At 38.7% G+C, this 12,294-nt stretch overlaps 1 protein-coding gene across 5 annotated transcripts in view; it reads right to left on the bottom strand.

The window, feature by feature from the left end:
* LOC139963349 (uncharacterized) overlaps window positions 1-12,294 on the bottom strand; it is a 61,625-nt gene that overhangs the window by 5,971 nt on the left and 43,360 nt on the right. For all 5 annotated transcript variants that reach the window (XM_071964015.1, XM_071964016.1, XM_071964017.1 and 2 more), the window contains exons 11-12: window positions 9,639-9,686; window positions 2,579-2,772 (exon numbers count right to left, since the gene is read on the bottom strand). In XM_071964015.1, the coding sequence (XP_071820116.1) occupies window positions 2,579-2,772; window positions 9,639-9,686 (242 nt within the window). The remainder of the gene's footprint in view (window positions 1-2,578; window positions 2,773-9,638; window positions 9,687-12,294) is intronic.

Below are 12,294 nucleotides of genomic sequence, written 5' to 3'. Positions count from 1 at the left end.
TTGCAAAAGTTGATTTATTGGTTAAAAAAAAAAACCTTGTCCTTTGTTCTGTAGGCAGAGTTGCAGAGAAACTGTCTGCATTTCAAGAATAAAAACAACATCTAAGTGGTTTCAGTTTCCGCATTAAACAATTAGGGTGTGAACTACAAATGATCTGACTGATCCAGAAATAGCTACGACGCCTCAGAGTGCTAGCTAAACGGTACAGTACTGAAGGAACACATTGCACCGGGATTATTAAATGGATAGGTCTAGTAAAGGTACAATGGGTAGCCTACTGGGCTATATCATTTCACAAGCCGTCATTCCATGCCCAGGGCATTGCACCAATAGCAATGTAGGACCACAGAAACGAAAACTTGCAGGTCAAAAAACTCAAAAATAACGACAATGGAGCGGAATGTTGGTGTCATTTAAAAAGGAAGAGAGAAAAAGAGTCTCAATATTTCTGATGTGCTTGTACTTCCATGCTCAATGTACCTCGTGTAACACAAGGTATTGTACAGTGGGTAGCAGTTACTGAAAGTAATGTGACCAGATGTCCCTGATATTTGGGAACAGTCCCTGATTACAATGTTTTGTCCCCTATTAAAACAAGTGTCCCAAAAATCCCTGATATGTTCACATATGATATTTTATTCACCACAGATTTCAAAATGTTGCAAAATCTACCTTCCTGCCTGTTATACTTTAACTACACGTCATTGAAAACCCCCATAAATATACAAATGTAAAAATACCTCGCACAGACGAATCGCAGAGATGGAAACAAGAACTACTACGATGTAGGGTATAGCCCTATCCTACTATAATGTAGAGTAGGCCTATCCTACTATGATGTAGGGTATAGCCCTATCCTACTATAATGTAGAGTAGGCCTATCCTACTATGATGTAGGGTATTGGCCTATCCTTCTATATAGGCGGAGTAATGTACAAGCGTGATGTCCCTTCCTGCGACAGCAGAAGTGGAAGAATCCATGATGTTGCTGTTTAGCATTATGTCAAATATCTCATTACATACAGTAGTATATATATATTGATGTGAAAAAGCAGTTACAGGCTAAGATAGATATGTGGGCCTGTGGTATCATCACTTAATATAAAGCTACGCATACCATAACACTACTGTTCTATGCCCATAGTGCAGTTACATGAAACATCCATTTGCAATGGTGAATTGAGGACCAACAGAAATTTCCGGGAGTTCTTTGTGGCGGAGAAGTGCCTGGCGTGGATATCTTCAATTATGTATGACACGTTGGAAGCGACCATTTTTGCTGACGGGGGAGATCATGATTTACTTTGCTTGTATAACAAAGAGTTTATTACAAAAAGTCTTCCCAAAGCAGCAATGCGGAAGTTTGTTTTCGGTGGTGTAACAGGGCAGATATATGTCAGATACGTAGCTAGCCGTATTCAACTAGCCTTTTTCACTTTTCACTGCTGTTGTTGTGTTGTACGTGTCAGTAATTTATGAGAATAGGCCAGAGTTTGTCTCCTGTTTGTGAATAGTTCTATCAAATGTGCTGATACAGTTGGTGGAAGCTCTTGTTGATTTCTAAAGTTCTAAAGAGAAGAACTCAGCGGGTATGCCAATGCCATTGAGCATTTACCAATCATTTCATTTACCTTTGTATAGGTCGTCGTGAAGGAAGTTTCCGTATTAGAATTTTGCCAAACTACAAAACCTGGAAGACTTCCAATTAAAAATCCTGCATATTGAGGGGAATATTGCCCTGATTGTAAATGGTATATTATTATCTATGACATCATGAATTAGCTGCAATAATATATAATTGGATTTATGTAATGAAGAAATTACAGGAATGGATTTACATTCACATACCACTGACAATAATTCAGTTTTCATATATTTCTTTCAATTTTTATCACAAATCAATGCGAGGCTGCGTGCCACTCTTTGTTTTTCTCTTTTCAATTATCGAATCTAGTGGGATAAGTTGCTTCCTGCCTACTGTAAGTTTACTTGAACAAAGATGAGAGGGTATATTAGCTTTAACAATCAAAAACTTGATTTGGCTACAGATGGGTAAACTTTCAGATAGTTGTCATGGTAAACAAAAAGATGCCTTCAATGGCTACGAGCTGTTTATTTATCGAGGAACATAAAAGAGCAAGATATACTCTTCTCCATCTTATCTAGAACTAAGAGGTTAGTAACTGGTTACATTCCAGTGATGCTACAACTGGGATATTAATGGTTACATTCAGTGATGCTATGACTAGGTATACCAAATAGCAGTTAATTCCAGTGATGCTACAACTTTATGGTATAAAATTAGTTACTTTCGGTGATGTTAAAACTAGGTTATAAATGGTTACTTTCGGTGACGTTACAACTGGTTTCTTTCTGTGATGTTAAAACTAGGTTATAAGTGGTTACTTTCGGTGACGTTACAACTAGGTTTTAAATTAGTGGTTAGTTTTGGTAATGCTAGAACTAGGAGATTATCGGTGGTTTCTTCCTGTGATGCTACTACTGGGCTAATGCTAGAAATCAGGCGGCCATTAGTGGTTACTTCCAGTGATGCTTAGTGTTCAATTTTAATACTTACTTGAGACACAACATTTCCACAAGGACACAACCACCTATCCCAGCGATACCGGCGGAACTCAAAGGGTGGTTTTGAAGAACAAAATAGACTGCCAATGGGGTAACCGTCATCATAACCAGCATGGCGATCATGCGAAACGATGTCCGCATGTCAAAACCTCGGTAAAGACGGGGAACACCTCTAGATAACTGGTACTGGTGAGAGACAGAAAAATATCAATATTAATGAAACGTGTACCACAAATAGCTTGCATCGGTGATAGTAGCAATCGATATCAAGAGAAGTCACTACCCTATAAGGATGAACATGACCTATAATTGATATAAAAACACAACATAAAAGTTACTTAAAACAAAAGAGCACTTCAAATAAATCAAATCCTTTGACTTAAGTCAGGGAACAAACTGCTTCACTGAATGCGATCTGACTAAAACTGACTGTCCTAACGATAAATCATACATAGTCGGGCGGTGTGGCTTCACAAGACTGAACCCCACCCACTGGACCGTTGTAACATGGAACATCATACATAGTAGGGCAGTGTGGGTGTGGCTTCACAAGACTGAAGCCCACCCACTGGACCATTGTAACATGGAACATCATACATAGTTGGGCAGTAAGGGGTGTGGCTTCACAAGACTGAACCCCACCCACTGGACCATTGTAACATGGAACATCATACATAGTTGGGCAGTAAGGGGTGTGGCTACACAAGACTGAACCCCATCCACTGGACCATTGTAACATGGAACATCATACATAGTAGGGCAGTGTGGGTGTGGCTTCACAAGACTGAATCCCACCCACTGGACCGTTGTAACATGGAACATCATACATAGTCGGGCAGTGTGGGTGTGGCTTCACAAGACTGAACACCACCCACTGGACCATTGTAACATGGAACATCATACATAGTCGGGCAGTGTGGGTGTGGCTTCACAAGACTGAAGCCCACCCACTGGACCATTGTAACATGGAACATCATACTTAGTAGGGCAGTGTGGGTGTGGCTTCACAAGACTGAATCCCACCCACTGGACCGTTGTAACATGGAACATCATACATAGTCGGGCAGTGTGGGTGTGGCTTCACAAGACTGAACACCACCCACTGGACCATTGTAACATGGAACATCATACATAGTCGGGCAGTGTGGGTGTGGCTTCACAAGACTGAAGCCCACCCACTGGACCATTGTAACATGGAACATCATACTTAGTAGGGCAGTGTGGGTGTGGCTTCACAAGACTGAACCCCACCCACTGGACCATTGTAACATGGAACATAATACAGTTGGGCAGTAAGGGGTATGGCTTCACAAGACTGAACCCCACCCACTGGACCATTGTAACATGGAACATCATACATAGTAGGGCAGTGTTGGTGTGGCTTCACAAGACTGAATCCCACCCACTGGACCGTTGTAACATGGAACATCATACATAGTAGGGCAGTGTGGGTGTGGCTTCACAAGACTGAAGCCCACCCACTGGACCATTGTAACATGGAACATCATACTTAGTAGGGCAGTGTGGGTGTGGCTTCACAAGACTGAATCCCGCCCATGGACTGTTGTAACATGGAACATCATACATAGTCGGGCAGTGTTGGTGTGGCTTCACAAGACTGAACCCCACCCACTGGACGGTTGTAACATGGATGGTCAGGCGGCGCACATGTGCGTAAGACAATTAACAGAAACAGTGATTGTGTGTACTCATCAGTCATTCAGTACACAGCGGTCCGTTGTTTGCCTAGATGGGGTAGTGAAGACTATCAAAACTAGGTCACTATAGTTGAGTTCATTCAGGGCAATATATGCCACCATCTTTACATCCACCAACCTGTAGGGATACAATTGACATTTAATACCCACTTTTTTGATCATTTTACAACTTTTTGCAAATTATTTTGACCTAAAAGCTATATCTTAGACTAAAGCATGCATACTGTACATCTACACTACATTTAGGTCGTGTTCCATAAAATGTCCACCTCTGACATTCATCTGCCATAGTCTGATAGATCTTTGAGGCCTTTTATAGAGAAAGAAAATGGTAAAACTAGGCGATGACTGGTTCTCCTCATGATCTGAGACTCTCTAGTATTTCAATCAACCTATTTTCATAACATACGTATAAAGTCTTTAATAATTGTATCTGTTGACAATACAGAATGGGTTTTTAGATGGATGAGAATTTGGGGCTTTGTTAAACTTTTATAAGGTAGCTTGGACCCGGTGATACAAACTACAAAATATCTGATAAGAGGTTCTTTAATAATAATTATCTTTATAATGATCAGCAGCTATTTTTACGACGCTTAAGCGACTACAAAATATGGGAGAAGACCGCAAGGTCTTATGGATTACAACTTACACGTCTGGTGGCTTCCAATTCAACATTTTAACTCAAATTTGGAATCTTTTTAACTTTGAATTTCATTTCAGATGGGAAACCATAGATTATCCTTGGATGAACAACCCACCTTACTATGACCCGGTTGGGTATCAAACCTGGGACTTCCTGATTGCTACGCCTCATTGCTTCAAATGCACCTGTTGCATGTTAATATAAAAGCATTTCTTACTTTCTGCTTATGAAAGGTTGGGATTCATGTTGGCAAAAGTTGGCTGGCAAACTTTAATCTCAACTTCACATCAAGCTCTAAGTAACTATTCTTGGACCAGCATGAACTATATGAATTTTTGCAACTTAGGTACAACTACACTGTAGAAATCCTCATATAGTATTCCATGACAAACATACAGTAAAAACAACCATTTCAGTTGCCTTTGTTAAGTGTTATTACAAGCGACCAATTGACTTCATTGATCATACTTAAACTATTATTGAACCCTACGACTGGGAATGAAGTACAAGGTGTGGGAAATGGGATTGGCGGGATATGTGCCTATTTTGAAGTGCCTACTACTGTGAAGGAAGAACAGGGGGGTGGAGACTGGGATTGGTGGGATATGTGACCATTTTGGAGTGCTTACAATTGGGACTGAAGTATCGGGGTGGGGACAGGGATTGGAAGGATATGTGCCTACTTTGAAGTGCCTACGACTGTGAAGAAGTACAGGGGTGTGGACGGGGATTGGCGGGATATGTGACCATTTTGGAGTGCTTACAATTGGGACTGAAGTATCGGGGTGGGGACAGGGATTGGAAGGATATGTGCCTACTTTGAAGTGCCTACGACTGTGAAGAAGTACAGGGGTGTGGACGGGGATTGGCGGGATATGTGACCATTTTAAAGTGCTTACTATTCATTTTTCATACAAACTGATGTAACTAAAAGCCAGCAGGTTGCTTCATATATTTAATCATTATCCCAACTTAGAAGATGTAGTGAGGAGGGGGGGGGGGGGTGGGAATGGAGTAGGATATGAAACTGAAGCTTTTATTCTATATTCCAACCTTAAGTGTATAAATTATGCAATGACAGTTTAATTTACAGACTTACGTTAAACTCATTTTATCTCAATGTTCTTATCTTATAACCTTTCCCAACTGAATGCCATATAGCATCCATTCCTTGAAAGAAAAACCACACAAAAAAAAAACCCCTTTGAATATTAGTGAAATTATTTACCTAAAGACAACCACAACCAAGAATGAATTTATGCAATTTTCCTTGAAACACCCGTGGCAGAAAAACAGTTCTCAGATATGAAAACAAAGTTTGAGTGCCATAAGTTTATACGAGGAAATAGTTTTAATAACTTATGAGTTGGTTTTTTCATAAATTATGAATAAATTGAAATAGTAGATAACCCCTTGAATGGATTAATAAATCTTTTTTTTTTTGAAGGGGGGGGGGGGACTACAAAGATACATGTGAACCTTTTCCCTTCCAAGTGTGTTTACTTTCAAGGTATCAGAGATTGAATATGGCAGAAAAGTGTACAATATGATACAGAATTATCGAGGAGGATCTGATAGGGTAGGTGACTGTTGCAGGTCAAAGTTTTAAGAGGCGTTCAATTCTGGAGAAACCCGGAAACTAGCTGTATCGCTCAAAGGAGACGAACAGTTGGAGATGAAAACTGTGGATATTCTTGTATAAGGCGTCATTCAATATGCTTAAATAGTATATGCAATTATATTCAATAATTTCAATTTAAAAAAGTTGATTTTTGGAATATTTCACAAGGAAGGATAACCACACCAACCAGAATGCAAAAATGCATTGTGGTTTCGATGATGTCACATGAGCAGTTTAATTCATGAATCTGATGTAATGTATAGTGTGGGTGTACATGTTTACAACGGTTTCACGTTTTGACCTATCATGACCCCAAATGACCATTGCCCTCCACCAAAAACAATAGGCTACTTTTACACAAAGTGGTTCTTCTACACACCAAATATGAGGTCTGCCTATGATACCCTTCTTGAGATAACATGTTTACGAGGTTTTCACAATTTGACCCCTGGTGACCCCAAATGACCTTTGACCTCCACCAAAAACAATAGACTTCTTGTACTCAATGTAGTACATCTACACATTCAAATGAATTGATCTGACCTTCCCTTCTTGAGATATCGTGTTTACAAGATTTTCGCAATTTGACCCTGGTGACCCCAAAAATAGAGTAACATACCTGATTGTATATAGATTTGGAAGGCGGAGCAAGTGGACGGAGTCCTGGTCCGGAAATCAGGGGGGTCGGGGTGCGGTACTGCTAAAACTTTTCCATTTTGAGGAAAGTTGATAAGAAAACTGGTAACAGGTTAAGAGAGCCTTCAGAAGAGCAAAGTAAATTTTTTGACTTTTTGGGAAGTGCTATGCTAATTTTTTTTTACCTCTACTAGCTCAAAATCGTGATGAGGTGGGCTTTAATTTGCATGTATCATGGTAAAGTAAGGGCTCCATAAGCTATTACAATTGGTTGGTTGGACTTCCCATAGCTCTATATATACTGTATGCCCTAGTAGCAACCTTGAAAAACTGCCAAATTCACTGTGTATTAAAGCCAATGAAGCAATTTTGGTAGGACACCTGAGATATGTAAAATGCCTACTCCAGACCAGACGGAGGGGGAGGGGGTTGAGGGGGAGGGGTATACAGTGTAACTTCTTTTGGTTAGAGAAGTGACAGAAACACAAAGCATTTAGTTTACTCTTTGTTTTTAAGGTTAGGTCCCAAAGCCATCAACCTTCTTTTGTTAATTAGTATATAGTTCATGGTTTGGAAGAATGAAACCAAAATCCATTTTATTCCTAAAAATGTGCATTGTCAGCAAAAAAGTGTTGGCAAAACAAATTGCTTATAAGTATGAATATTGCTCTAAATTTTCTCAGAAAATGAGAAAAGCCCAAGTATTTACTGTAGGAGTATGTTACCATGACAACCATGTGACTGTTATGTTTATAATTGCTGAAAGTACAAAGAGAACCCAAGCAATTTTTTGTTCTTCATATTAGTCTCATTGACCAGTCACTTTGTGATGCTGAAAAAATACAGTCATTTTGAAGTAGAAATGTAAAACGATAGAAAAACTTGGGAAGTGAAAAATTAAGTTGACCCCAGCAAGTTATAAAAAGTCTCTTCTCTTGGAATTAAAATTAAAACATTTATGAACTTTTTTCATTTCCTGACCAATGACCTTTTGATATTCAGTATAAACGCTGACAGTGTTAATGTCCTTGGACGCGGAAGTGAAAAGTGGGGATACTACTCAAATAGGTAATTAATAACCTGTCTGGAAGACGGATAGATCTAGGCCTGCCCGTAGACATGAGAGCTCTCTGAACCTAACCTACGCAGAGATACTACACCATCAATTAAGACCAGGTATCGTTATCTTGTCATGTCAACTGAACTCTGAAGCTGAATATATCACTATAATATTAATTAATTCAATTAATTTCCGGGTGAACAAAGTCCGAAATGAATGATAATGCGACGGATGATATTTGATAGTTTTGTTATTTCCATTTTGTGTAAAAATAAACTTTGCAGCACAACTGTTTGTGATGGACTTTGACTGGTATCACAAAATAAACCACAAAAACAGACTTTGAAACACATAACAAGTTTTTCCCCTTCCCATAGCTTGAAAATGTTTTCTTGGAAACCTTGCAGAACAGGAAGGATCATCTCACTATTGAACTCTTCAACAGGTTAACGTTGATTAATCTTGTTTAAGTACAGATGGATAACATCCAGGGTATCAAAGATACCAAAGAAACTCAAGCACCCTTAAAGACATCCCAAGACTTGGGAAAGACCCTTTCTATACCACTGGCAACAACCACCAATTTTCTGGAAATCTCAACTTAGACAACTATCACAGGAGTTAGTATTGAGCACATACAAGCAAGGTCATTTGGTACATGCATATAAACACAGTAAGTCAGTGTACTTGTAGACCTTCAAGATGAACTCTGACCCTAATCCAACCTCCAAATCCCTACTGTAGCTCTAACCAAAGGGTTAAGGGTTAACTGATCCACCACCAGTCATGAGATCATTGAGGACATATCCAATGTACTGCTATATAGCCATTACTCAAGGGGGATTTAATGATTAGATCCACCTGACATTAACATACCACAAGAAGGGATCACTATGCTGCATGAGATCCTCTATGGACAAGACATATGATGTATAATGCTGTCAATTATTCAGATGGGATCCAAAGATTTGATCCCCGACTTAATACAATAGAGATTGGGATCACTGTGCTGGATGAGATCCTATACAGACAAGATATATTAATGTATAATGCTGGCAATTATTCATATGGGATCCAAAGGTCTGATCCCCGACTTAATACAGTAGAGATTGGGATCACTGTGCTGGATGAGATCCTATACGGACACGATGTATGCAGTGTACAGTTCAGAATGCTATAGCCACTGACATTAACACACTAAAAGTTGGGATCACAAAGATAATATACTCAGAGCAATTCAACATAGAGAATTTACTCTGAGTTACTCATCAAGGACGTGTATAGTTTTACAACAACATCATTGGGTTTACTCTGATCTACAGTTAGCAGACATTTCCAATGAAATCAAGATAACTTTACTGAGATACTCACTGGTGTTTTGCAGACCTTACAATGAGATGCCTCTGAATCATCCACAGACTGAAATAAAAAAGAAAGAAAAAGATTTTTGGTCAAAACGAAAGCTGAAAAGGCTTCCTGAGAGTAATATAAACAACCATCTCAACTTATATATATACTGCCACCTTTCTCTCCTAAATGTAAGTGATGTCTCTCACTCTTTCGTGTCAATGATAATGGTAAGTAGTTGTGGAAGCAGTGAGAAAACTAAAACAAGGAAAAGACGGGAAGTTTTCAACCAAATTCTTGACTTTTGTACTGACCATTAAAAACATGTTTCCACTTCAGCGGTCGTTCTTTAGAAATATAACAATACAAGAACAACGAACATTTGAGTTCCCTTTCATAAATTTACAAATAACTATGGACTTTGTACAACCTTGTAGGTTTAAAGGCATTGAGGACTCGCCCCAAACCGCTTGCCACCCTCTGACAAAAGTAAACTTTCAGTTGCATGCAAGTGAAGTTTTCTGCTTGTCGCTACAAAATGCCTACAGTAATGAAATGTGATACCTTGTTATCTTTTATCTAGACTTGAGATGTCCATCGCTGCTATGTACACTGTGTTGTGGGTATTGACAGTAGCTGCATGTATTGACTGCACACTAGTGTCTAATTACCGACGGTAGCAAGCTGTGTGTGTATTTTCTGGGATCGATGGTGGTGTCTAACACTTCTGTTACACCTTATTCGAAAATTGGTTAGACTACCGGCATTAGGCATTTCTTTGTGCGCCAGTCGTCACTCCCTTTAAACTATGTTAGCTTCAATGGAGCATTAGCATTAACAATGTTCTGTACAGTTTCCATTGGGCTATTCCTATGTATGTACAATAGTTCTACATCCTTTTGTCTTTAGTCTCCTCCTAAGTCAAGCTTTCAGTACCAGAGCAAGATTGTTAGTGAGTACAAGGTGAATTCCCCTTGGAATGAGTACAAGTCTTTAAAGCACAAGTAATCTTGCAGGATTATCTATTTTGGTCTCCAAAAAGGCCAAGTATATGTTATATAGCCTGGATAATGTACTTCAAGGTCATGTGCAGATTTCAATGTCACATAAAACAAATAATATTTGTGCAATGTACTGTCTGCTTAACTGGTTTAATTCAATTAATGAAAAGACCTACAAAATGAATGTAAATCAATACATATACATGTAAAGAGTGTTTTATTAATTTAAATGTGCACATCAAAGTACACCCAAAAAAAAAGAAGAAAAAAACAAAAAAAATCAGACTAGATACTTATTTCATAGTGCTCTAATCATACAATGAGGGTTGTAACTTTTGGAGCGGGTCCAGCAACAGCCGTCCGTGATTTGACACGGAATAACCCTTTTAGCAAGTGGCTCATTCCGTGAGGTCTGGGCATTTGTGAACAGATAAACCATGCACAGGCCTACAGGTATGCTATATTCCACTGCATGAACAGACAAAGATGTATTTGCCTGGGGCACATGTACTGGTTGTAGAAAAATTGATGAAAATTGAACTTGGATAAACTAGATAATGTAATCAATATTATGTATTGTCTGAACTGGACATAATAATCTCTGAAAAAGAAACAAGTATCCTAAAGCGATAACAGGATTTCAAAGTCTGAGAAATTGGCCAATTTTTGATGCAATTCAACAGAAGGTTTTCAGAATATGAGTATGTCATGATGCTCTCTGATCATGCAAAGAGGGATGGCAATTCTTGGAGAGTGTCCAGCAACAGCCAGCCACAATCTGGCACGGAATGACCCATATGCACACACTTTTGGGAAACCTTTATTTGGTCATCTTGCTTTCATCACCTTATGTGGAAGTATGACCTCATCCAAATATTTCAGTAACAGTTTAATGACATACCAATTAAAACATTTCATTAATTATCAACAGTTATTCTTAATTGTAAGGGTGTACATCCAAAATTTAAGAAAAAAAAACATTTCCATAAACAAAAGAATAAGTTTCCTTCCCTTATATCCTTCACAGATAAGAACATTTGCTATGGATATTTGCATGAAGGGATCTGGATAAATATGTAAGGCTTGGAAGCAAGGCCTCATGAATATGCAAACATTGAAAGCCTGAGTATAAATTTATCATGATGATGTCAATCACACACAAGTGTGGTACGATCTAACACGAAGCTGCCAATGTTGGTCGTATTACAATAAGGCACCACAGTATCAGGAAGTGAATGTTTTATCCAAGCACTCAACAGATTGATTGATCTAAGTTAAAAAAATCTTTTTGTAGAAGTGTAGTTTACAAATACATCTGGAGCTGGCACACTTTGACATGAAAGACAGTGATTCATTCCGTAGGAAGCACAGTCCATCGGTTCTGAACACAATCATCGAAAGAGCTTTTACTTCACTTTATTGTTAAATCTTTTACACTTCTATTGTACTCAAGAGTCTGAGCATGACAAATGAGGTAATATGGTAGAAAAGGGGAAACAAAATTAACATATTTATAACAATTGTGGTTTCATGATGGTGGTCAATTTACAGTACTTCCACATAGATAGAAGTTACTTGCATAGCAAACAAAAATAATGCAACTCACTATTAAACCATGGTACTGTCTTGTAAACTTTTCTTCGAGGAGGGGAGGTAAGGAAGCTGAATAAAGTGGGGGA

Source organism: Apostichopus japonicus, chromosome 22 (assembly GCF_037975245.1).
Source record: "Apostichopus japonicus isolate 1M-3 chromosome 22, ASM3797524v1, whole genome shotgun sequence".
Lineage (NCBI taxonomy): Eukaryota > Metazoa > Echinodermata > Holothuroidea > Aspidochirotida > Stichopodidae > Apostichopus > Apostichopus japonicus.
The sequence above is the reverse complement of the archived record's forward strand: the minus strand, read 5'-3'. Positions and strand labels throughout refer to the sequence as shown.